Source organism: Etheostoma cragini, chromosome 4 (genome assembly GCF_013103735.1).
Source record: "Etheostoma cragini isolate CJK2018 chromosome 4, CSU_Ecrag_1.0, whole genome shotgun sequence".
Classification (NCBI taxonomy): Eukaryota; Metazoa; Chordata; class Actinopteri; order Perciformes; family Percidae; genus Etheostoma; species Etheostoma cragini.
Window position 1 is genome coordinate 26,398,103 of NC_048410.1, and position 27,417 is coordinate 26,425,519.

Genomic DNA, 27,417 nt, shown 5'->3' on the forward strand with positions numbered 1-27,417 from the left:
GCTGGGGGTGTGGTCTTGACCAACTGTCACTTTGCTCGTTTGAAAGCCACGATGTCTCTCTCTCATTGGTGGGCAGAATACTCTGGGTGGGCAAAGTAGAGAAATGGAAGGGGACCTTGCCCCTTATGACCTTATAAGGAGTTCATTAATGTTAAAAAAACCTCATAAAGTGAAAAATGTTCATGCCATGGGACCTTTAACAAGCTGTCAACTGAAGTGAACTTCATTTGTAAAACTATGTTGTAGTAACCCAGTATTAATAATGTAACATGGTAGTAAAATTATTTTGGCTAAATTATCTAATGAACTTCCTCTTCTTAACACAGTTCAGTTGTTGCCCCCTTGACAACTTAAAATGTTGTTTTAGAGCTTTAAGCTGCTCCATTGCTTCATTTCTTTGGGCTGAAGGTTCTTTCAATGTGCACACATCACATTGGCCCACAGGCCTTAAAAGCCTTGGGCAGTCCTGGTAGGAGTCATGACAAACTCACAGTAAATGTATCATCGTTATTACCTTTATTTAGCCATATTTTTTTGTTACTTTACTAAAGCAATTTTATATTTAGAACACAGACCTTGTTTGGCTCAGGATTGTACTTTATTTCAGCTGAACTTGACTCTGCTATCAAAACACTTTACTGAAAATGAAACAGACGAGTAACAGTATTTGGTGCTGATTAACAACTAGTTTGGGTCCCGGAAGGTGCACTGTAGGGTGATATAAAGAAGGTGAATTCTGAACAGCAGGAAAACGTTGACACACAGAAGAGATTTCAAAAGTTTCATCCAGTGACAGAGGGTAGAAAACCTCTTCAGCCTGAGAGGCCAGCCTGAAGCTCCTTGTTCCTGCGTACCTCAGCAGCGTGGACTTCCTGTAAAATAAAGCAATAAACTATAAACTGTCATTCACATGATGCGAAATGAAACTTAATGACTACTAGTAGGGCTTCTGTTGAAGTTGAAACTTAAAGGTACAGCTTTACTTTGTTTTAATCTCGGTAGACTGGAAACACAAGCTATTTAATGTTCAGCCGTCCTGAGGGGTTGGTGGTTGAATAAAAATGTCTAGTTTCTGTTAATGATTAACAGCATACAGTACCTGCTCTCAGCCCCCACCTTTGTTTCTATATACTACTGTATATAAAAACAAAGGTGGTGGCTGAGAGCAGGTACTTTGCAGTAGTAATTCACTCTAGTTTACAACCACCAGTGATACCTGCATCACATGCTGCATGTCAAACTATGGATGAATGTGTCCAAAGTGGAAACATTTAGAATCACTAAGTTACATCAACAGTGGCTTTCAACTGTTTTTACTAATCTATGTATTTATTTTGTACAGTATTCATGGCATATAATTGCTCCATTTTTTTCCCTGGCTTAGTAAAGTTTTATGAACAAACACATTGTCTTTAAATACAAGATCTGCTGCATTTCATGAGAAGTGAACTAGAATTTGCCATCAGGGACAGAGTCAGGGGCTGGGAATGACTTGAGTGCTCATTTAATAATGCTGAAAAACAGCCACTGCCATTGGGGGAATTAAAGACGTAGCTTTTATTGACAATGACGATGTCTCCTAAATAAATTATTTTCTCATACAACCTGAGTCATTGTAAGTTGCAACCGCACAATAATTATTAAGTTAATGCCACACGTGTAGTGTCTTACACTTGTCTTGGTAACAGATCTCAAGGCACTAATTAGGCTGTGCTTAGACAACTAAATTAATAATTAGATAAATATAAAAATATAATCTGTCGATTTGGCAAGTATGTGGAGAAACCAAGACATTCTGAGTACACTTATTCTCCAGAAATAGCTGAAATATTGTGAAACCATCTGACTCACAACACCTGTTTGATTAACATCTGCTAAGAATCTTCCTGAACAACGATGTGACCAAGTGTCTAGGTCACCAAGACCTAGACACAAATCTGAAGGGAAGTAGTGGAGACGGGGAATAAGGATTGAATTAAAAATTGAATTAGTTCAAAGCTAGCGGACACTCCCCGCTGAATGAAAAGATAGTGGTTCAACTGGTTATGTTGGTTGATGTGTTGGTAGCCCTGAAGTACAAAACACAACGGCAGTTGTCACAACAATACAGCAAATCGCCACAACAAGACGGCAAATCGCCACAACACTACAGCAAAACGCCACAACCCAACAGCAAATCACCACAACACTACTGCAAAACGCCACAACCCAACAGCAAATCACCACAATACAACAACAAATCACCACAACACGACAGCAAGTCACCACAATACAACAACAAATCACCACAACACGACAGCAAGTCACCACAACACGGCAAAAAATTGGCACAACACGCACAAAATTGGCACAACACAACAACCAATAACCACAACACGACAGCAAATCGGCACAACACAACAGCAAATCACCACAACACGGCAAAAAATCGCCACAACACAACAACAAAACACCAAATTGATGGTTTGCACTTCAGGGCCACTGTACATTCTTGCAAATAAATCTGCATTGAGTGAACTTCTGCAATCTCTAGTGTCCAGTCCAAACCATTAAACAGTATAAGTCCTTATTCCTCCAGTCTAATACGACCCACAGGAGCATTTCATAAATTAGCATCCTAGCGGTGGCAGTAAAATTACCTCATATCTAAACCAGAGTCCTTAGTTAAGTTTAGAAAAAGCTTGTGGTTTGGGTTAAAATCATTTGTTCCGTATAGAAAAAAATAATAAAAATCTGTGTTCAACACTAGCAACTCTGTTTACTTGTATATTCAAAAAGGACATGAGCCCCGGTCTCCTGGGTGAAGGTCCAGTTTGTTTGACCAATCCAACACCACAACCACCCTCATCACTTCCTTCCTGCTTTGCTTCTTAATTACTATCTGCACTAGAGGGCACCACCACCTGAAACCTAAATATACTGTAGTTCGTAATTGCTACTTGAACAAACAACAAATGTAGGCATGTTTTTTTTTTTTGGGGGGGGGCGGAGGTGTAATTTCAAACAGTTTTTATTAAAAAACACAACTATCATTACCACCAGTAACCAGGGGTGTTGCTAAGTTAACCAGGACTGAAATCTTAAGGAATAGTTCAATATATTCGGATAATACACTTATTGGGTTTCTTGCAGATAGTTGACTAAGAAAAGGCACACATGCCTGTTAGTCCACTAGGGTTGTGATATTATATCTTTCACAACAATAACATACATATAGAAATCATTTCTGTTTTAAAATAATAAATATAATTTTAAAGAAGTTTAATGACACCATTCCAACTAGTTGCCTGTTCATTTGGAAACTTTAGATGTTGACTGTGTTGTACTATTTACATTTCATACAAAATCTGAATCTCACTTTGAGTAGTTTTTTGGTTTTACTGAATATTTGACTCAAACTGTTAACTGACTTGTAAAACCATAACACTTATTTTGTTGCAATTGTATGTTCTTGATAAAATAATATATTGTGGTTCAGTATTTCTTTGTGTGATCAAGAATGTCATCATCCCAGATATACCCTGAAATATTGTAATATTATTTACACTTTTAATCTTCTAATAGAACAGAATAGAGCTTTAATCAAGTAGCATTAGTTTCTTAGTCACAGCCATGAGGCCACAGTCTTTGCTCTACATGTAAGCAACAGGTAAACTGTACGAACTTATTTATATTTTAAGGTACAGTATGTGTGAACACTTCTAATTAATGTGGGAAAATGGCGATGGTGTCCACTTTATGTTGGTGTGAAAAACCAAATTGTTGGAGAGAAACATTCAGGTCCCACAAATAATCACAGAATGGGTGGACTTGCTTTTTCGCGCAGCCTTTGTTTGAGAGCATGTAGGTGGGCCTCCCGGTTCTCCTTGCTGATCTCCATCTTTTGGATGAGCTTCTCCTCCGTCCTCTTACTGAAGATTTCGTTTACCACGCGCACCTTGTGGAGAACCTCCTGCTCGTGCTCCCTCTTCTCTGCCAGCTGCTTCAGCACCAGGGCCTCCTGGGACTACAGGGCACAGAGACAGTGAGGGTGAAGTCATTGTGATGATGGCGGTAATTATTGCAATGGGATTTAGGGTTGGCAGGGATTCTTGAAAAACCAATAGTTAATGTAAATGTAAATCAGCTGTATTTATATAGCGCTTTTCCAGTCTTAACAACTGCTCAAAGCACTTTTACATCTACAGGAAACATTCACCATTCACACACATTCATACACTGTGGCCGGGGCTGCCGTACAAGGTGCCACCTGCTCATCAGATACACACTCACACACATTCACACTCCGATGCGCAGCACCGGGGGCAACTTGGGGTTCAGTGTCTTGCCCAAGGACACTTCGACAATGACTGCAGGGGCGGGGATTGAACCACCAACCTTCCAATTGGCAGGCAACCTCTCTACCACTGAGCCACAGCCGCCCCGCTTCACAGCCGATGCAACCGTTTTGCCTCGGTTTTCCTGTTTATGTGGTTCTTATTTTGTTTTCTTCTACATTTTGGATTTCTTTGCCTGCTGCATTCAGGACACCTTTTATTTGTATGAATTTTCATTTAATACATCTTCAAGCTCACCACTGCATTTTGGTCCGAAATCTCTGATTCCCATGACACTCCTCTCATCTAAAATCGTCATATCTGCAACCAGGATGGGTCATAGCAGATCTCCACAAACCAATGGGTTACGTCACACTTGCCCTTTCCATTCATTTTACAGTCAACGGTTATTTCTTACATCCATATTGTAACTGTTTTTTTTTGTACTGCTTGATCCCAACACTACCTATTCAGTGACGTTTGATGCTGTTGCTCTGCTGTAGGTCTATTGTCTTTGTTTTTATGTTGCATAATTGTCGTCTTGCACACCCTATTAATTATGCCAATGTATGCGGCTATAATTATGCCATAACAATTTGTTGTGCCAGTTAGGTGGTGGCGGCTGAGCTGGCACTCCTTAAAGTCTTTACAGTGTCTGGAATTGTCCATTATAGGGTAACCACTGGACTACCATACTGTACATTCTGCAAACCTGTTCCGAATCATTGTCTTGCAGAAGTGTAGCATTCAAAAGAGCTGTTCTACCAGAGTAGTGCTGCTTCACAATTGTCTGACTCCAAATTGAGATTGAGAAAGATAAGTGATGGTTAAGATCTTTCTTTACACATCATTGAGCAGACTCAAGCTTTATCCTCGGGAATCTTAGTTTGCAGTCAAAATATATCAAATGGTAATATAGATACATCTATTTAACATCTATGTCTGTTTGTTGCCTTTGGAGAACAACTTGATATTCACAATAAAAACGTTTTGTCTGTGAGAGACAGTTTCAAGGTTGCACAGCTGCAGACCAGGTCCCGAAGGCTACTGCCAGCACAACACACAATGTGAAAGCTTTCATTCCTAGAAATCTGAAGATTTTTAAATTTTTATTTTATTTGATTTTAAAATAAAATCAAATAGAGCCAACAACTACGTTTCATGACTACACGTTTTAAACAGCACTATAGCAGAACAACAACAACAACTGTTCAATTATATTAAACATGTAACATTTTTAAACCTGATTATACAAAATGTAGCCCCTCTTTTGTTTTGTTAAAAATAATCCCTGCCAGGTGATCTTTTTAGTAAAGCTGCAAATACAGCAATTATCAGAAAGTGTCACACATCTATAAAAGGAAACTAAATAAAAAAAATTAAGTTTAAATAGCATAACTATTTCATCCTGCTCTTATTATAAAATCACAACACAATAACCAATTTCATCATAACCTGATTGATAAAAAAGAAAATCCTTATTTGTCTTTTGAAAGAAAAAATTCTTAGTTTACAACATTTTTTTTCACACCTGCTTAAGACTTTTGCACAGAAATATATATAAAATTAACTTTTTAAGATCTTGACAATGACAAAAACTTTAGTTAACTCTATTATGGGTTTTAAATATGGGTTAATATTACATTAAGAGCATAATGTTGTTTATTGAAAACATAGGTTTAATGTGGATCAATGCAGATGAATCACCTTTATCTAGGTCAAATCTAACAAAATTATGTGTAATGGTACTCCATCATGAGCCCATACTTTGATGACACATGTGCTTACCTTCCTTCTCTCCTCAGCAGCCTCCAGCCTCTTCTGGAGTTCCTCCAGGGAAACCTCCCTCCTTGGGGGGGAAGGCAGGGGTTGAGCCTGGCTTTTGTCCCCAAACTGATCCGGATGTTTAAGAAAGACCTCAAATGACTGTCCCGATGCTCGCTTGTTCAATCCTTTCACCTCCAGGTCTGACACAACACCAATAAAACACAAGTTAGTGAGCTGATTTTTGGTGCATGTTTTTGTCCTTTCTTTCCTTTTGCTCTTGTTTTTTTTTTTTACACAAGAGTGGTGGGTGATACAGATCTTCTGTGTCTCAGCGTTGTTGTCAAAATTGCTGTATTTCGTTGCTTGCTCTGGAGGAGACTACTAGAACTGTTGAGTCCTTGTAAATTATGGAGTGTGGTCTATCTGTAAAGTGTCTTGAGATAACTCTTGTTATGAATTGATACTATAAATAAAATTGAATTGAATTGAATTGAATTGAATTGTATTTGGGGATGCCCTGCAACACCCTAATATGTCCTGAACTGCTACAATTGTTATTTCCAGTCATAGTTCCATTATTCATTAGTTTTATTGTTACTATGACTGCCACTGTTCATCACAACAACTGCTTGTAACCTAAATACTGACAATTTGAGAAATTCAGTATCTATTGGATAAGAGTGGCTATAACTTGGCCAAAAGGCTACACAAGTAGCCTATGTTTAATTAGTCAAAAGGGAGTAGATCATAATCAAATCATTAGTTTCCACACTGCAGGGTTATAAGTGGGCATTGGAGCTCTGAAGTGAGCAAGCTATTTATTTGTTTATTACAAAAGGCCACACTCCCAGTGCAAAGTGCAGCAGAGCAAATACATGTTCACTTTATTACAAAAAAGGCACTTTAGTTCAGTGCTCTTACACAAAAACCTGGTTGAGTATTAGTCCCATACAGCAATCTGACTTTTATCTGCCTCAAATCTATAAATGTTGACACAACTTAACGATTTCACAAATCTCCTTAGATTTGTCTGATTATGCAGATAAGGAAAGTTCTGCAAAAGTTACGTGTGTACCCAAGGGAGTAAGCTTTATAAATGAACACTCACATCATATCCTTGCATTCTTCTCTTTTGCTCTTTTCATGCATTTTTAGGTATGTCAATATTTACAACATATTTCTTTTTTTACTGTATGTTAGCATTAACAAGTTTCAACAACCACAGGTTCATTCAAACACCTATGTATTAAGTTGTTTTTTGTCTTTAGGACTTTATTGGTACTTATACTGTAACCGGCACCGTATTTTCCCCATTCATTGGTGTCTAAGTGACTAATGTGAAAAATGTTTGTAGAAATTGGTCCAGTATTGAGCAACAATGCTGTAACTGGCAGTATCATCAACGATCCACTAAAAGTGTTTTTTAGCCACTGACAGGTTCAGATTATTTATTTAGAGTTTTGACAACATAACGGAAAGGATCCCTACAGAGATAGACATTTTTGTTAAACATGAAAGAGCTCATAAATTGCCACACTCAACAGACTCTATGTAAATAAACAGTAATTTTAACGTATATGTAAATGGAGAAAATTAAGGGTTCATTTCAACCAAACCACTGATTGTTGTGGAAAGACAGTGGGCAGTGGACGGACCAAGGAAACTTTTGGTCTATTTACAGTCTGTCAGACAGACAGACAGGCAGGCAGGCAGGCAGACAGACAGACAGACAGACACGCAGGCAGACTGACAGACAGACTAACCTCCATACTGATAGAGACTGTTGGGATGTGGCTGTGTGTAGAAGCAGGAGCAGAGCAGAGACAGCATTGACATCTCCTTGATCTTGTCTGTGTAGGCTGTCACAGTGAGATAAAAGACAAAATGTTAAATCTGAAACTACTGAAGACCATGTCAATTTATTTGGACAAAATTAAACTTGAGTTACCTTTACGGGGAATTTATTTAGTTATTTAGCCACATGTTTCAGACATATGTTCATTTTAATGTTAACATGGTTTAATGTTAAAACACAAACACACCCCCCATTTACCCAACAGTAAAAACTCAGCTGGATGACTCTCATCAAGGGTTGAAAATCGGCAACTTTCTCTCTTCAGCGTTTAGCTTAGCGAGGCACCATTTAAACCATTAACACCGCTGGCTCAGACATCCTTGCCAACTCCCCCCTTTTGTCTAAATATGGTCACTTCCGGCTCCAAGGCGACGGCAAAAATGCAAACTTCTGGTTTCAAAAACTCTACAAACCAATGGATGACATCACCGATGTTATGTTTATTATTTATTTTTATAGAATATGAGCAGTGTGTGCAGTTGTCATCCAAATGTGGTGGAAAACAGTATTCTTATGACTGCTGAAGTCACGTAATATTTCTATACTGTGTTTATCTACAGCAGCAGCCTGTTAGCTGATTCCAAATAACGTTAGCATTGTTGTTGCTATTGCTAACAGGAGTTAACAAGTTCTATTTGGTGGCAGTTGTTGAGCTTGCTAACTTAAGAGAGGAGTATGGTGAACACCACTGTCATGAAAAGTGGAATGAAATTAAAGTGTTAGGGAAAATGCCAGAACGGAACAAAAACAGACTCACAAAAAGAGCATTTTGGAAAATAATAAATAAATAATGATTTTATAAAATCAAATTCTGTTATTATGAAAGTTAAAGTGACAATATGTAACTCTTAAATGTTTCTGAAACATTCTGTTGTTTTTCATCTGATAATCATGAATGATCATGATGGCCTCTAACAACAAACGTGACTAATAGTGAAAAGAACGCTATTTTTGTTTAGTTTTGCTGGCCTGGTCTGATTTTTCCTGGGAAATCAAAAATGACTTTTGGCAGGTAGAGAGGACTACAGAGCACACATTCAGATGGGTCACAGATTTTGGGGTAACACATGAAAAGACTGCGGTGCAAATTGAAGGTAATCTTTTTTTTTAATCATTTAACATACATGGCTCACATCAACATCACTGATAAAATGTCATGCTGATCTGTACGCAGATGACACAGTGCTGTATTATGCACGTTCCTTTAACATTCTGCAAGAGTTGCTTAAAGACCTAAGACTTAGTATTAAAAGTGGATAAAACAACAAGGTTTATGCTATTTTTCAGAACCATAACTATAGATTAGACTAAACTACATATTTCCACTATGAACAGTCACAGAATACAAATATCTCGGCATCTAGATTGACTAAAAGCTTTCATTCAACTGTTATGTTGAGAATCTGTTTTGCCAACTCAGGCAATAAGTTGGCTATTTCTACAGAAATAAAAACATCTTTCCCACGATTTGTACGTTAAGGGTTATTGAGGCAGTTTTCATGTAATTTTTAGACTACAGTGATGTGATTTATAGAATCTTCATGCTATTTAACTCTTAAAGGAGAGGAAATTAACATGTAACACTGTTACAAATTAACAGCAGCCAATTACAGCACAGTGAAACAATCCTTTTAATGCCAGGAAGCTTTTATAGCATGACACAAACTACAGCAAATTACAGGGCATTTCAGGAAAAGTTGTTATTTTTTCGGATGATTCTGAATTATTCACACTTCAAATTCCCTTTCTGGCTGCACAACCTACTGGTGCTTGCTGCTGTCAGTAAAAGTGTTATTGTGCCCCTGAACCTTTTTAAAGCACCAGCATTCATTATAGGATCATGAGGAAATAATAATACCTGTATAGAATCACTCATATTTCATTCTGCTTAAAACAACCCATCTGATGAAATAAATAATCTGCACAGATTCAGATGCTGTTTGCATAGAGCTCATTTTATGTTCACATCCAAATACTGTATTTACATTTAGTTATGTCCCCTTTTGAAATAATAAGATAATCTGATGGGTGATCCAATTGATTAAAAACATTCATTATTAGAATATCTTGCCCTTAAAAGCTGCCTTAATTACAATATGACACAGACTGTTTTCATGAATCATACGGACATACCATACAGCTAAGAAAAGCTGAAGGAAAATTAACTTTTGTCGGCTAAACTCAACTGCAACGGCTGCGATAACACCCGTAACCTCATGGTGCTCTATACATGGCTGCCAGTGACAGCTAAACCTTACAATTCAGTATATAAGAATGTCCTGCATACTATCTACTACTATCTTTTTTAACACAGCTTACCACCTTAAATGGCAGGGTCCAATAAATATTGCAACACCCCTTCTTCTAATTGTTAATGAAGAAAACAATACTTTCTCAATATTACCTCTTGTAACTTCAAACGTTCTATGCAATCAAGATAGGTTTCTTCCACCAGTGCCATATCTATTTATTTTCTTCTTTGAGAAGGTGGAACCTCATGAACCAATGGTGTATTCAAAGTACAGACCTGACTCTTATTTACCATTTGCATTTTTTTTTAAACCAATCACAATCGTCATGGGCAGCACTAAATTCTGCATGACGCTGCTGCAAAAAAGCCTTGGGAAGGAACTTGTTTTGTTGGAACAGCTGTACGTTCAAAATTTGCATGAGAAAACTCAGATTGGACAGATAGTCTAGTTAGCTGTCTGGATTAACCCGGCAGAGATCTGAGGAGCAGTTAACCATAGTCCCCATAAATCCACTGGAGTTTAGAACGCAAACAAAAAGAAAGTGGAAGGAAACGGACGTTAGCAAAAATACATGCATCCGGTGGAATTTCCTGCAGCATCGGAGCAATTCTGGAAGTGGAACGTTGAGGATATAAACTAATATGCACCTGACTTCTTCCACAGAGGCAGCCCTGCATGTCCCGGCTGACTATAACATGGGTTATTATGCACTCATTTATATAGGTACAGGTATAAAGAAATGAATGAGAAGAGCCTGAAAAATGTTAGAAAAGAAAGTGCAGCAAGATAAAGTTAATCAGGTGTAGACTGTACAGCCAGCTGACACAACACCTTAAACATGCTCAGTATTCATTCATACTCTCCAAGGAACTCAGTGGATTATCTCATTACAAGTACAAAATGTTCCTGTGGTGTCCAGGGCTGTGGCATAGGCAAAAAAGATCTCAAAGTCATTCAACAGGATGATAGTCAGATGCAACAGGCAAGGTCACGGCATGAAGTCCAACCTGTTTGGGAAGAAAAGCTTCGAAAGCTATTTGCATACAGCACCAACAGGAAATGATTGTGTGTTGATAACAGGGCAAAAGACTGATAAAACAACTGAACCCGAGGAAGTTAACTTCTCAAGTATCTAACTTCCGCAAGCCACTGTGAATATTTGAACCAACAAACAAGCTCCAATGAATTTTTGTCATCTAAGAAACAGGCATGGCAGGTAAACACAGTGAAAACAGCTTCACGATCAAAATCTGTTTGTCTAACACTGTTCGCCTCGTCAGCGGCGGGGTGGTGGGGGTGCACGCAGGACAGCTGCTTTGCCTAGCTTGTTTCTCCGATAATGATCCAGATGTCCAATGTAGTGTTTAATGGGGCTTAAAACTGGATATAAAGCCAATCTATGACAGCTTTTGGCAGACAAGCAACGCTGACATATGCACAAAGGGTATGTGATGCCATCAACGGACAACCACATATAGGTCTAATTTTTATTTTATGCACATCTTTAACAATGTCCATATTAATAATTATTACCATTTTCAAGTTTCTCACAACCGAGCAGGACATTTCCAACTAATAGTTTGTGTTATTGTTTTTTTATTTATAACAAATGAAAAACTAAGCTAATCTACCTCATTACGACTGTGTTGGATGATTTTGATTCACAGTGACCAAAGTCAGACACCAAAGTCTCAGCAGATTTTGGATTCAAATATAGTTGAATCTGGAGGGTGCATGGGAGGATGTGAGAACACCTTTTTTTCTAACTTACCCCGCTCACGTCAAACCAGTTGGAAGAGCACAGAGAAAAAGGAACTGTGTCAGTAGGATCCTATTATTCTTAGTAAGAAACTGCCTGAGCAAATCGGTTCATTAGCCTTCTTGTGCATGAACAATGAAAGGGTTTACATAAGCACTTATTTTAGGTATATTTAAACAACCTGTCCACTAAACGTGCAAAGGGTGTGTGTGTGTGTGTGTGTGTGTGTGTGTGTGTGTGTGTGTGTGTGTGTGCCTTGCTGATAAACCTGCAATAACAGCCAGTCATGCTCCCAATGGGTGTTACCAGGGTGATACCATTGAAGTGTAAGTAATTGGTCTACCTCTCAACACCTCAAATAAAATCCATTAGGTGAGGGATTTTTTTCAATATGTGGTCCGGGTCCAACCCTGCAAGTCACAAAGAGGATTCCAGAGGTACCCCAAAAAACAATGATTATTATTATAATTTAATTCTGGTTTAATCAAATGTAAAGGATCTCCATGACAAAAATAAGTATGACCGTTATAATCTTCATCACACACACTATTCCAGTTGAAACCGTTTACTCAGACAGTTTCCTGTGTGGTTCAATGGGTGTCAGTCTGAAGGTCTGTGACATTAAATGTTTCAATTAGAGACACAGTAACATCCATTATACATTCCACATACAATCAGGTGCCAGTTTATAAGGTGCACATAGTAGTCCTACAATTTATTCTACCTTCATGAAGGTTGGAATGTTCAATTGTGTTCAAGCTGTTTTAGAGAGGTGATGATTCTACTGTTGGATCATTTTGGAGGCTACAAGTGCTGGTGAATTGTAACAGCAACACTTCTCTGTATAATCCAAAACAGTAACTGACAACCAAGTGAACATTACACGTAAACATTGCTCCAGGCCGAAAGTTTACTTGCACCACATTTGATGTGGAAACACACCCTCTGCTGTTCATAAAGGCATGTACCGATTGGTTGGAACATGTCATTGACTTATTCTGTACTGTTCAAATCAACTTAATTTATATAGCACCTTTTGTGCAAACTTGCAGCTCAGAATGTTTCACAGAACAAAATAATTGGAGGAATTGTTGGGCCTCTGTATACTATGGAGACCAACTCTATCTGTAAAGTGTCCTGAGATGACTCCTGTTGTGATTTGACGCTATAAATAAAATTGAATTAAAAAATAATGAAGTGCCAAGTGCAAAGTGCTTAGTTGCTAAGATGGATGTTTTCCAAATGAGAGATACATTTGTTGAGAAAACATTGACTTTTCCACATGCAGGTCAAATTTAGTCATGAATGATGCAGTCTGGACCAACGGAAGTACATTTCCAGGACATTACACACTGAAAATGGCAAGTTTGGAATATTTTGATAGCCTGCTTGGTTCTTTTGGGGAATGATTGTAAAGATTTACAAAGAATATGTTTACACATTCCCTCTCTAACTGGGATGTTTAGGGACCGATTGGTGGGATTAAAACAATTTAAAAAGTGGTTGTATCGCACTGAAAGCTAATATTTTGTCAATAGCAACCTACACCTGTCATCTGTCAAATACACTTGCATTTTCAGCTTTGAACAAAACCGTTTAAGCCATATGAACTTCCCACAACTTTAATATTTTACTATATATTATGAATGGTTTTAGATGGATTGTTACAGGGTATACATCTTTGTAAATGTCTGTTAACAACTAATTGCCGTCATCCTGAAGCGCGAATGAAGCGGTTTTTGAAATATCATGCTCTGTGGTTGAGTCGGCCATTTTTATAGCTAGAACGTTAGCTTTTTTCATTTGTATCATGTTTCTATTGTGGAAAATGTCGTTTCACTAGGTTTTTACATGGGTTATACCACTGGACATCAGAATAATGCCACCCGACCCTTCAGTTTCTATAGGATAACATGAGAAAACTTCTGGGAAAAGTCTGGGATTGTAGAGAACACTAAATGGTCTACAGAACAAGAGTGCAGTCAAACCTTTAAATTTAAAACACTCATTAACAATTGAAAAAATGTGACCGCTAATGAAGTTTACTTTTGACAACCAAAACTTGTTTATTGGCTGTAAATCCGCAATAAAAGGAAATAACAGAAAGATATCTGGCTAATAGGAGGAGGTTAAAATGCTCTATGTGTTGACCAAAGGAAGTCTGTCTATCATCATCACAATCGGAGAAAACTGGAATCCGTCCCGCGTTTCAATTGTCCCGGCTCTTCCCTACACACGAAGATACACTGGTTAGAGCAAATTAGATTTAATCATATCTCAGCTAATTTAAATAACTCATGTTCAGTGCTGGGAAATATACATTCAGAACGTATTCCGTTACAGAATACAGTATACATGCCCAAAAATGTAATTTGTAACGTATTTGCATCTATCCATCTGAGCAACATATTCTGAAAATAATGCTTACTAAACATGCCTATTCTGTTCTTCTGTTTTAACTTGCTGAAAAGGCTATGGCCTACTACAAAAATCTAACCACAGTTTTTTAATTCTGCACCAATGCTGAATTTCAGGAAAGAGACTTCAGGCATGGTGTTAGGGGACCACTGAGGTCTATATAAAAGCATCTAAAGAGTACCATGTCACCTTTGAAGAAATACAAGCAACCAAGAGCGTAATTTTCTCCTATCCCAAAATGTATGTGTGGTGTAGCCAGATCTTATCCTGCAGTGCTGTAAAGATAGGTCTGGCAATGGAAGGAAGAGCAATCACCACAGGGTTATTTATTATTGAGATGCTCATCAGGATGGATTTTATAGTCCCTCTCAGTGTCCCAACCATGTGGTTCATTATGGAATTCTTTTCTCCTAGACACAGAGCATCATTACACAGAGGAAGAATTTCTTCTTCATAGAAACACTTCTATATGAAATAGTGTCTCCAAATCTGCTGCAGTCAGCAGTCTATTCCTTTCCACCCAGAGAGTAATCATCTGGGTGAAGCAACCACATCATTAAATAGTTATATTATTATTTTATACAAGCTTTGCCCCGCCTTTGAAACAGCTGAAGACTTTTGTTGTCCGATGTGGTTAAATTGTCTAGTAGAATAGCCTAGTCTGTATCCACGACAAACTTTAATAGTCCTTATGTAAACAATTCTATTTCAAAATCTTTAGGATGCACTAATAGCGGAATCTAGAGTTATTGAACTGGGCATTATGAACGGACATATAAATGCGAGCACACCCACAGGACTGCACTGCAGGCTCAAATGACGGTTCTCCCAAATTCCTGTAGCTCTAATAACAAATATTATGACTGTAATTTATCATTTGCAGTATATTATCTTTGTATTATCTTATAATACATCTTAGGGCTGTATGCTGTAATGACTGTAACGTGGATGTTAGGTTAAAAACGTCTCTGTTCCCTAACTGCCGGCTATTGGCTTATAGCTAACGTTAGCGGTAGCTAGTAGCATGACACTATGAATGTGAGCAGACCCACAGGACAGCACAAGGCTCCCATGAAGGTTCTTCCAACTTCCTGTAGCTGTATAATAGATATAAAGGCTGTAGTTAATCATTTGTATTAACCCTATAGTACATTGTACTACTACGTACTGTACTGATCCATTCTGCACATGAGCGTAGATGGTTTAGGTTAGGCATTGACTTTGAATGTTAGGGTCAAGGCCACTCACAGGAGTGTATCAACATTTGGATTACTTGATTTTCTTTCACTGTCATTTTTCGTAGAGACTTTAGTGATATTTTAAATTTGACAACAAAATGTCCACTGCCCCCTCATGGCCTTATTACTGTTGCATTTGTCAGCCCTAACATTCCCAAAGTTGGTTGAAATCCAAATTAGCATTGACGAGTTATGAACTGTTATATGCATCAAGCCACACCTTAAAAAAGTATAGTAACCAATTACAGCCAAATGGAAAGAAACACCCCAAAACAAACCCATGTTCTGTTAAGAGTCATCTAAATATGGTTTGTATTGCTGAAGATCAGATGGAATGTATGCCAATAGAAGCAAAAGATAAGAACTTTAGAGGCGGAATGGGCGTGGCCTATACTAGTAGAATCAGCATCATCCAATGGACACACCGTTCAAAGAGTTTGATACGCCTCAAAGTTCATAAGGCTAAGGTCGAAAGGTAAAACACATAATAACTCACCATATGATGGAGATATTGCCATATTGCCATGATAAAACCATGTTTTAACACGTTTAAAACATTTCTAGATAACGCAGCTGTCCATAAAGTATAAATACTTGTATAGTGGCACTTTTAGTTGAGATTTCAGCTTTTAAACATTACTCCCAAAGATTTCATTTATAAATTGAATTGTTTTACCAAATTATATAATATCACTGATACATGCTGCATAAAGTCTCTAGAATAGTACTGATAATAATGCTCGGTCCGTCGACAGTCTCAGTGTGAATCTTTGTTTAGTTTGTTGTGTTTTCAGCTGTGGTTGTATGCTACTGGAGAGGAATGATAGATAACCTGCTGTTTCTGGAAGAATCTGGCTGCGCCTACATGCGTATGAGACTATGGGAGGGTCCATTATCTACATCAGAGCCCCAGCGCAATGAGAAGAAAACCCCAGTTGCCATGACAATTACACAGATACACAGACCCGTTTGGCTCTCGGCATTATCAAATAGACTTACAGAAATAAATAGGCAGAACATCCCCCTTCCACTTGCGCATAATAATAATAAACAATTTCAACTAATCAATGAGCTGGTGTGGAGCATGTCCTCTTACCTGATACTGTGCTGGCCATTGTTGCTGACATGACTGTGGAGAAAGAGGAGAGGGCCGGATGATGCTGCTGGAGGGAGGAGAGGAGAGAATGTGAAGGATTTAGACAGGAGGATCAAGAAAGAGGAGGAGGAGGAGGAGGGGTGACAGAGGGAGAGAGGGAGAGGGAGAGGGAGAGAGAGAGAGAGAGACAGCGCCAAGATGGGCTTGAGTCTATAATCTATATGGTGCAGTGCACAAGTCTATGTGAACAATGGACAACCAGTGGGAATTGTGTGTGTGTGTGTGTGTGTGTGTGTTTGTGTGTGTGTGTGTGTGTGTGTGTGTGGGCGGCATCTTTTCTGTGCCTGAAAAGTGAAGCATTCTATCTCATTTCCAGCATGCTTTATTAACATCCAGCATGGGGCGACTCCTTTGCCAAACTCAAAGGTGTTTGATATTATCCTAAGTTTTAAGTCTTAGTAGTGATATTATATATAGATGTAAAAGAGTTAGTCTGTGTCTTTAGATGGTGTCAGACGTTAGTCTTTTCAGAGTCTTCTAGTGGATGGTAGGCATAACTTTTACAGTGAGTGACATGTCATGCAAGGAATAAAGTGGTTATAATTAGCACACAATTGAACAGTCAAACTTTTATAAAAGGCAAGTCAATGGCAAATGAATACTCAAAATTGTCCTAACTTTGGCAGTGTATATACAGTATAGCCACTTCAATATATTAGTTTGTGATTTTTGACACCACAGAGGAACATTTGTAGATCCCTGTACGCAATATTTTAGAGTTTAATGCACCATGGTGACAATGGGGAATAATTAATAATGTAGTACAAACTGAGAAAACACTGGAGTCTAAAAAGTAATACACATAATGTATTTATTTCATTTTTTATTTTTCTTATTTGTTTATTTCATTAAGAGGCTATTAAGTAACTTTTCTGGTGTTAGCTGAGCATTACTAAACAGCCTCTAACTGAACTTGACAACGTTGTTGTGACATGAGCAACCTGTCTGACAGTTGTAAGTTTTCTAGTAGCTGTGCCAAGAGAAATCTCAATCATTCCCAATCTTGCAGAGATGGAAAGCGTATGTTAGGAGATAACATAGGCGCAGGCTAATTATTGCTAACTAAAATGCTAGTTAACATTAGTAACTAAACTTAAACACCTAAAAAAGTCGAAACTGGCTGCAAGCTTCTCGTGTCTGTACGGTAATTTGTTGACTATGCAACAGCAAGTCGGTGGTTATGACACAATTGTTAGCCAATTTTTACAGAAACGTCTGCTACGGAGACAAAATGTGAGCTACAAGGTAAAGGAGGCGTTTACAAATTGTTGTGTTTCTTTAGAAATAAACAGTGGACAAAGAGAGTCTTTCAACACTTCAGATGTAAAGTTATTTACTGTCAAAGTAACAGCAAAATGAATGGCAGTCTCCAGAATGCTAACGGCAGGTGATGGCTTCTTAGCATCAAAATGGCGCTATAGGAGGTACGCTTTGAGGAGACTTGCAACAACCTTGGTCACAACCGCCTCCGATTGGCCAACCCTTTCGTCGACTGGGTTACAGGTGGATAGCATCGGCTACAGACACAACAAAATATTAAACCTTTTTCAAACCCTTTGAACCTGTAAAAGTTCACAAACTCTAACTTGAAGCTCTGAATTTGATTTAAAAAAAAAATATATATAATTATAATTTGAGCTGATAACTTGAGCCCCCAATAAAAAGGGTCTTAAATTGCCATTGTGCTGATTGTTGAAAGGACTGTTTATGTCAAATTTGCTAGATAAAGGATCCTAGCTATGGAGCCAAAATGTTTATATTGAATAATACTGGGAATCAACAGGACATTATGAGCAACACATATGGATAAAATAACCAAAAAGAACTTTGACAATGGTTTGAAAAAATATAGGTTCAGCTCATAATTATAAAATATGTCCTCCTGTTTCTTTTCACAGAATTCAATGCAGGTCATTTTTCCATTGACTTATTTGTGGATGTCACAAATATTTGTCTTGATTTAAGGTTTGTATGGGTGTCTTTCATCATGGTTCTTCACATTAACTAAAGTCACATTCCAGCCTGTACTCTCACCCACTCTGTTTAATTGGAGCAAACCAAACCATCACTACCCAAATTATCTTTAACATTCTGTAATGTGATGGTGGTTGTAAGAGAAAGTGCACTTGTCTTTATGTGTAGCTATATCTGTTATTTCAACACTTTTCTTTTGTTGTTTTAAATTTTCTTTAATCTTTTTGTGAGTTTCAAAGTGCCCATTTTATGAAAAAAATCTGGGATTTGGGGTGTTATTTTGTGTCTCTGGTGCTTCCAAACGCATACAAACTTGGGAAAAAACTATCCATGCTGTTTTGAGTGAGATACAGTTTCTGAACGTCCTCTGTCTTCAGTCTCCGGGTGAGCTGTTCTAAATCTCCACAGCTTTCTACGTCACTAGCCGAGACGGGGTGGCTAACCTGTAGCATGCTAGCAGTAGCATTCTAGCTCATTCTCAATGGCAAAACACTGCTACAACACACACTAGTTCACCATAATCACCAAAAGAACTACTTCCATGTCCCTGTTCTGCCGGTATTCCACAAATGCCCCTTGTTTAGAAGAAGTCTCCCAGCTAATCCTGCTTTGGACTGAACAAACCTGGAGAAAGAGTTATCTAGCTGATGTGATCTTACCTTGCTACTGCACTGGTGTGACTCCCAACAAAGATGGTATAGAAATGAGATGTCTCATTCTGTAGCTAAAAAAAGAGACCTCAACACACAGGGTGAAAACAGGATTTGCAGCAATGTGCAGTATTACAAAAAAATGTTGTTTTTTGAAATGAAACCATGTAAACCTATTCTGGTACAACCTCAAAATACAATTATGAACCTAAAAATGAACATTATATGGGCGCTTTAAGTGTGTCCTGGTTTTGTGATGGGCTGTTTAAATTTAGTACGGTATGACGCCCAATTTCCACCTCACATGACCATGTTTCAAAAATTAAGACTAAAAAAAAAGATTGCAAAAGTTTTTAGCTCTTTGACATTTTCCCACTGCTGATACAGACATGCATTAACTGTTGCTCCCATTTATGACCCTTGATCATTCACACAATTCTAATGTTACTCTTCAAATTCTTTAGGAGAGCAACATTTTATGATAATCTGGTTTATTGCTGGCTAAAACCAAAAGCAAGAGGCACAATGTCTATTTCTGCTAGGGGTTGACATGACCTTGAATGGAATCATGACAGGTGACTGAACACACATTTCCAGAAATGCAAAAATTCATATATATAATTAATTATATAGATAATTATATGTTCCTTTATGTCATCAATGGGTTTATATTCTCCCTATCATCATCATTCAGGCATTAAAACAATAAGTACAAAATAATGTCAACAACCAAATAGCTGTGCATAATGACAATAGATTATGTTGTGTTTTGGAGAGTCGAATATAATGACATCTTACATTTAAACTCACTGATTGCAGTAGTAAAGTAAAAAATGTACGAAATAGAATATAATCAGCTGTCACAGCCTGATACAATCCTGAGTGAGTTGTGACAGCAGGACACATTAGTCAAACTAAAAGATGACAGAGTTTGTTTCTTTAAAATCAGAGATTTATTTTTATCATCTTCCATATATGTGACTGACATGAGGACGTCAGCTTTGTTTTGTTAATCTTCACTTCATACATCCCAAGTTGACCTACTCGTATAAAGTGATTCTGCAGAGGTCAGAAAGATTTCTCAGTTTTCAGCACACTATGTGCATGTAGTTGTTACACATATAGTGTCCAGTTACATAGCTCAAATGTCTTTGCCAATTATGGACATTAACATTTCCAAAGTCAATAAAAAAAGTTTGCTTTAAACAAACTATAAATGTTTTACAGACACCCAAAGGATATACAGATAACATAAAAGAAACCTAAAAAAACAGTTTAGTGGCCATTGGATCATATGTGTACCACACACACAAGTGTGTAAAGCCTGTTGCTGTTTTGGCTGCTGCAAGAGTCTGTATGGAGAGCCACGGAGGACTAGGAGCAAAATGATGCTAAACAATAGATCAATAAACACTGGAAAGTATAGAACTGATAGAGTAGTTATTCTCTCAACATGCCCTGATTCTACTACACTGGATTCTTTGTAGAACAAACAGCAGTGACGATGCAGGAGTTTGACAGTGATAATGCACATGATTGAAAGAAAGTTATATAATATGTATGTATAAACACTATATACTGTATGTCATGTAAGAAATAATGCTCCAGGGAAGTCAGTCAGTGAAGCTCTACGCAGAAAGTCACAGCGAGTCCAGCCAGCACCCGAGACTGCTGCTCACACACGAAGCAGAAGAAATCACAACACTGCTTCAAAAAGTGAAACACGGGAAAGAGTCCATTCAAAGCACATCGGAAATTATGCTTGGTGATAAAAACATACTGTCACACTCTGTCTGGAACAAACTCCTAAAAGCAGATATCCAGACCAATGTCCAATGTCGCAGCAAACACAAGGAGAGAGAAGAGTTACAGACTCCAGGGCTTACATGGAATGTCCTTCAGGGGAAACTCACAGCCCAACATAAGCGTGAAGACTGCTGGTAACTTCTTACGTGATGTCCTTCTGTCTGGGTGGCCTGTGAATGTTTCGGACCACACATTTCACCATCCACTCGATGCCTTCGTTGACTCCATCCCTGAACCAAAACAAGTATGTAATTTAATTACATTTTTCATTTCTTCTGATGGGGGGTGGGGTGGGGGGTCCCCAGTGGTGAAATCTGAGTTCTCCACTGAGATCCATCAGCCTCCAGACAAACTCATATTAAACACAAATCATTTTCATCTGTAAAACAAGGAAATGTGTCCACTACACTGTCCCCGTAGTGCCATATTCTATTGAGAGGTTAGCAATGTGCTTAAAAATGAGTTTGGTTTTGATTTTGCGGGACATATTTCAGGAAGGCAACATGAGGTGTGTTATATTAAGGGACTGACACAACGAGCAGACGGCACACAACTAGTGACAACAAAGACCGATTGTGAAGTTGCCTTTCGACCAAAATGAGGCCAAACATTTTCACTCAAAAATAGAACAACGGGAAACCGGATATATAAAACAAGTAAATGGTCCCCTGCTTGACTTCCCGTTGGGAAGACTTGTTTAAGTCCCCCGTACGGAGTGTGGATTTGTAGCTGAAGAGATGCTACTTCAGGCACAAACAGGTGCACTGCCAGGTGGTCTTGAGCAAGGCACCGTACCCCTCCAAACCCCTCAGGACTCCAGCACTGGCAGCCCACTCACTTTGACATCTCTCCATTAGTGCATAAATAGGTCCTGAGCATGTGTGTATTTCAGGCCTGTGTGTAGTGGTTATTAACAAAAAACAGAGTGTAAATTGTAATTTCCCCACTAGGGATCAATAAACAGTATACATTATTATTATTAAAAAAAACAAAATAAAGAGCCAAACAAAATTCATCTGGCGATAGCAAGCAGCTTTTCAACGATGTGACACAAGAGTGTGAATAAAAAAGTTATCTCTTGTTGTACATTTGCACTTCTATGAACATTATGTGTGAGAATAGACATTCCAAAAGCAACACACTCTAAAAGAAGGCCACGAAATCCTGGAGGAACGGACCATTGAACACAGTAGCAGTCTTACCCTGTTAGGGCCGTACAAGGCTGGACTAAACAATCCCTCTTGCCGATCTTCGGGGCAGAGTCACTGAAGGCTGTTTTAATGTCTGCCACTGACAAACAGTCCTGAGAATAGAGCAGAAACAAGACATGACTAGACAGAACTCCACACCAACCATGCTTATCATAATCTCTTATAATAGTTTAGTATATTCCGGAGAAGACTTAGGCACGAAGCCTTCTAATTGCTTGTACAGTCCAACCAACAGTTCTAAACTTAAAGATTTTACATTTCCAATTAAATTAAATAAGCAAGAAGCAGCAAATGTTTACATTGGACAAGCTTAGTGTGAACAGACGTCCCGAAATCAACGCAGTTGTCCCGAATCCTGAATCCTTCCTAAATTGTCCCGAATGCTAGCAGCCAGCTACATACTGTATAACAGCACAACTGTACAGACCAACACTTTGTGTTTGTTTTAGCTGTTTCATACTGACACGGAGTTCATGATTTTATTATTTGTATTATTGGGTTAACATGACAGACAGTTAAATTCCTGCATAAAAATTAAAAAATAATTTCAGTGCAGAGTTTTGAATTTCCTGAAACAACACATTGGGTTAGTGTGAATGGAAGGTCAAACCGCAGACAATAATCAGTTTTGGCTTTTAATAATTCTGCATTAACCTGAACACCGCCTCAGTGAGTCAAAGAGATCATACAGTACCGGTACGTCCTGCTTGTTGGCCAGCACGAGGAGTGGGACACCTTCTAACACCTCACTGCTGATCATTTTCTCTGTAAGGGGACAAGAGTTACATTATTGATTTAAAATTTAGCAAACATAACACACAAAAAAAGCAGTTTGTGTTGGTTTGCACTAAAACACTGCTGCTACTGTTTTCACTGAAGGTTGAACTGTCAAACTAGCCAGTCAACCACAATATCATTATTTAAGTAGAAAAAAGTTGCAGAACATTTTATTCACTGGACAACAGACAAGCGTTACTCACCGAAGGCCTCCTTTGATTCTGACAGGCGCTCTTCATCAGTTGAATCTATCACATAGATGACTCCATGGGACTCAGCATAGTACTAAATATAAACATGAAGAATATCAGAGCAGACTCCTGGGCTGAAATAACAACAGCATAGCAATGCTAGCCTCATGGTACAATTGCTGAAGGAGGAAATACAAGTTAATCCGTAGTATTAAAGCCACAGGGAGGGAAAAGTCTGATTTGCAACTTTTAATTCATAACGTAATGAGAAAAAAATGTAAAAGTCTCAATATTTTACGAAAAGTCATCCATTTCTTTGGCAATAAAGATGAAATATCAGAAGGAAAAAATCACAGTATTGCAAGAAAATGGTTGCAATTAGAACTAAATTACACATTATAATAGGATAGGGTACAGGACCACTTACAGTTTGTGACATCAGAGGCGGACAGTAATTTACTCTTGGAGGTGACGTTAATAATTACAGTAAACAAATGCAATGTTTGGCAGTAAGTCAGAGTTTACCATGTATGTGTTTAATACTGTTGCAAGGCAGCCTGCCTTCCTTTACATCTGCTCTCTTCTTCTTACTTATTCACAGGTGTGGATTGGACCAGATTCAGTACTTACGCATCTCTAACGTGCCCCATTAAATGGGCACTGAAATCTCTGATTCAATATCCTAAGTCTACGATGATGACGTGTTCAATCGTTGATGTGTTTGTCATGTGCATGAAACAGACTGTTAAAACAAACTTCCTCCAAGGGACATTTAATATCTATCCATCTATCTTACTGGTGAAACTTCGGGTCATCCCCATTCCTAATTTGACAAATGAAAGCTGACAGCTTGCTCTCACCTGGTTAAATTCTCAAAGACTTTGTTCTTAAAATATTGGGCTTTTTTCTTGCAATACTTCCAATTAATTCTCAATATCTGATCATCATTTTCACCCAACTGTGGCTTTTCTACCCATTAGCATTAACATATAACTCATCTGAGTCCAAATAAAAATGTGGATTACTGGACATCAGGGCTTTGGTTTGATTTGGATTTGGGCAGTTACACAAAAAGAAGAACAGAGGATTTCAAAAAGAGTGTGTGTGTGAGTGTGTGTGTGTGTGTGTGTGTGTGTGTGTGTGTGTGTGTGTGTGTGTGAAAGAGAGTGAGTGTGAGTCTGTGTGTCAGTATGAGGCTGGGGAAGATTCCACCTCAGGATTTTATTGGTGTTGAATTCCTCACTCACTTTGTCCCACAGAGACTGGAGCTCCTCCTGACCTCCCAGATCCCAGAACATTAGACGAGCCTTGCCCACATCAATTGTACCAACTGGGAAGTAAAGGGAGATATTAATGAGAAATGTTAAACTGCAGAACAGCGGGAGGAATAGGGCTGGGCAACATATCAATATTAATAAATATTGTGATAGGAGACTAGATATAATCTTAGATTTTGAATTTTTTAATATGACAAGTATTCTCTTTTCCTGGTTTTACAGGCTGCATTACACTAAAGTAAAGTAATTTTTTAACCTTACTTACTTACTGTTATGGCAGTTCTATTATTTGCCTTTAACCACGTAGTCATTATATCCAGATTAGCAATATATAACAATATATATTTGGCCACATATATTGTGTTATTTGATTTTCTCAATATCGCCCAGCCCTGTGAAGGAATTAAACACCTATTGTTAATTATAAGACAAGCAGTATCAAGGGATTATAGACTGAAGAGGTGAAGTAAAATTAAGACTGAGTTTGTCTTTTCAGAAATAAACTACACACTAATATACTGCTCCATAGAAATAATTCGTAGCAAATCAGAATTATTGTAGTTAACCATTGAAAATAAACCAGTTTAAATATTACAATTCCATTGAGTTTGGCCGCAAGTAGTCATTGTCCACTCGGCTTAGGGCTGCATGGTTAATCAAATTTTAGCAAAATCGCAATATAGACTGGTGCAATTTCCAAATTGCAGACGGGGTCTTGCCAATAATGATACAAAAATTTGAATTCCCACCAATATCGTGAATCGTATTGCTATCACAACATCAGTCAAAAATCAAAATTAGATATTTTCCTCATATCTTTTAGCCCCAACTCAGCTGACAACAGCTGTAACTGAAGGGGATCCACCGGGGCAGTCAGCCTAAAGACATACTGGAACATCCACTTACTGTTCAAGCCAACCGTGGTTGTGATCTTTGATAAATTCATTCCTTTATAGTTCTTACTGAACTTTGTTTTGGTTTGTTCCAGAAAGGTCTGCAAAAGGGAGACAACAGTAAAATCAATAAACAGCTAAACACATTTATATTTAATGATTCATGACATATAACGTTAGGCTACCACCAGGCAAGTATAGCTACACACTTAGTAGGTATGGGACGAAGGTTTGAACGAAGGTGCATCAATTAATGACAATTTTTTATTTATTAAATTTCACTTTTCACAAAACAATGTGGGCATTTATGGCCCAGACTGACAGACGCCAAAGCCACATAGGGATGAATGCAGCACAACATAAAATAACACAATCGACAATACGAACCAGTTAACGTTAACGCTAAACATATTAATTTAAATTATATATGTATATGTTACTTACTGTTTTCCCAGCGTTGTCCAGTCCCAGGATCAAAACACAGAACTCGTCCTTCTGAAACATGTACTTATATAATCCAGATAGTAAAGTATACATCTTGACACAAATTTGTAAACAACAAAAGTAATGCTAGTTGCTAACTAGTGTTGCCTAAATTAGCTTGCTATCATAGCTTAGCCTAGCTACATATGAGGCAAACAGCTGCATTATCACCAGATTAATAAACACGTCTATAGATGCAAGTAACCGACAGTCGTACATTTAGCAAACAACTCAGTAAAAGTCGACGTTTCTTGTTAATTTCCTAATTTAAAGCTCTCTTACGCCACGGACGCGACGTGTAATCTAACAGGAAGTACGACTTTCTTCTTCTAAGTGTAAATGTTGGCAGTTTAGACGCCACTAGGCGTTTTACTGCCCTCCTCTGGAAATCACTTTAACGAACTGTAATTCAGATTTTCACAATAAACCGTGTCGTGTAAGAATTGTAAAACTAGGCTACTTTTGTGAATAAGTGATGGTTGTAGTTTTGTCCCAATAAAGATTTTATTAACCTTTATTGCATTGACCTACTAACAAACACATATTAACGGAAGAGTTTATTGAAACATTGTATAGTTTGAGTCTTTTTTCAACAATCACAAAACCAACCATAATAATGTGTCATGGTGCCACTCTGATATATACTATTTTTTACAAACAGTGTGGAAAGAAACTGGTTAAGTGGAATAATACTTAATGACATAAGAGACCACCTGCCAATCTTAGTGACTCACAATTGTAATTAAAGTGGGAAAAGGAGTGCAATGCGATTAAATTCAGGAGAATAAGAACCAAAGAAACTATTTCTTTATTTAGAATTGGAAGGAAGTTAGCAAGGTAGCTGACCTTAACCTTAGCAATAACAACATTATTTTGTAACCTTTTTCAAAAAGATTATCATGGATAATGTTGGATAGATAATATGGATGTTCTATGGACCTGCTGTTTTGGACACCTTAAGTTTATGGATTTTTTTGTTGTTAAATAAAGGTAATTTCTTTTCCTATTGTTTCTGCATTTGGGTTCAACCTTCACGAACACAACAAAAGGATCTGACCTAAGATGGACCCACCAGAGTTCAAGCTTCTCCATTACCCCATGGACTCAGATGGTAAGCGGATGACTTATTTTTGTGGTCCTTTCACAAGGAGGATCCCTCCTTTGCCAGGTACCTCATGGGGGTTCGCTTGCCTACTTCCCAGTCTGCTAACACCTTGACTGGTGCATTGTTTGTTGCCACGCCTGCCCCTTTGCCTGCTTTCCCAGAACTTTTGTTAGACTGCCCTACTGCCGACGGGTCAGCAAAACCCCCCGACCAACAGCAGTCCTTTGAGGGTACCTGCCTGGCTATTTTTTTGGAGAACCATGAAGGCCGCAAGAGGGGATGTGGTCGA

General features: G+C 38.1%; 2 protein-coding genes across 2 annotated transcripts; both read right to left on the reverse strand.

The window, feature by feature from the left end:
• Nucleotides 1-634: 634 nt before the first annotated feature.
• On the reverse strand, nt 635-16,967 carry stmn3 (stathmin-like 3). The gene is made up of 5 exons (XM_034868895.1): nt 16,702-16,967; nt 7,847-7,942; nt 6,105-6,283; nt 3,815-4,006; nt 635-872 (listed from the first exon to the last, which is right to left on the reverse strand). The coding sequence occupies exons 1-5, from the start codon at nt 16,730-16,732 to the stop codon at nt 813-815; spliced, it is 558 nt and encodes a 185-aa protein (XP_034724786.1). The 5' UTR covers nt 16,733-16,967; the 3' UTR covers nt 635-812.
• A 3,864-nt stretch (nt 16,968-20,831) lies between these two features.
• On the reverse strand, nt 20,832-26,363 carry arfrp1 (ADP-ribosylation factor related protein 1). Its single transcript, XM_034868297.1, has 7 exons — nt 25,985-26,363; nt 25,554-25,641; nt 24,618-24,700; nt 23,383-23,464; nt 23,097-23,167; nt 22,394-22,494; nt 20,832-21,421 (listed from the first exon to the last, which is right to left on the reverse strand). The coding sequence occupies exons 1-7, from the start codon at nt 26,075-26,077 to the stop codon at nt 21,334-21,336; spliced, it is 606 nt and encodes a 201-aa protein (XP_034724188.1). The 5' UTR covers nt 26,078-26,363; the 3' UTR covers nt 20,832-21,333.
• Between the last annotated feature and the right edge of the window lie 1,054 nt (nt 26,364-27,417).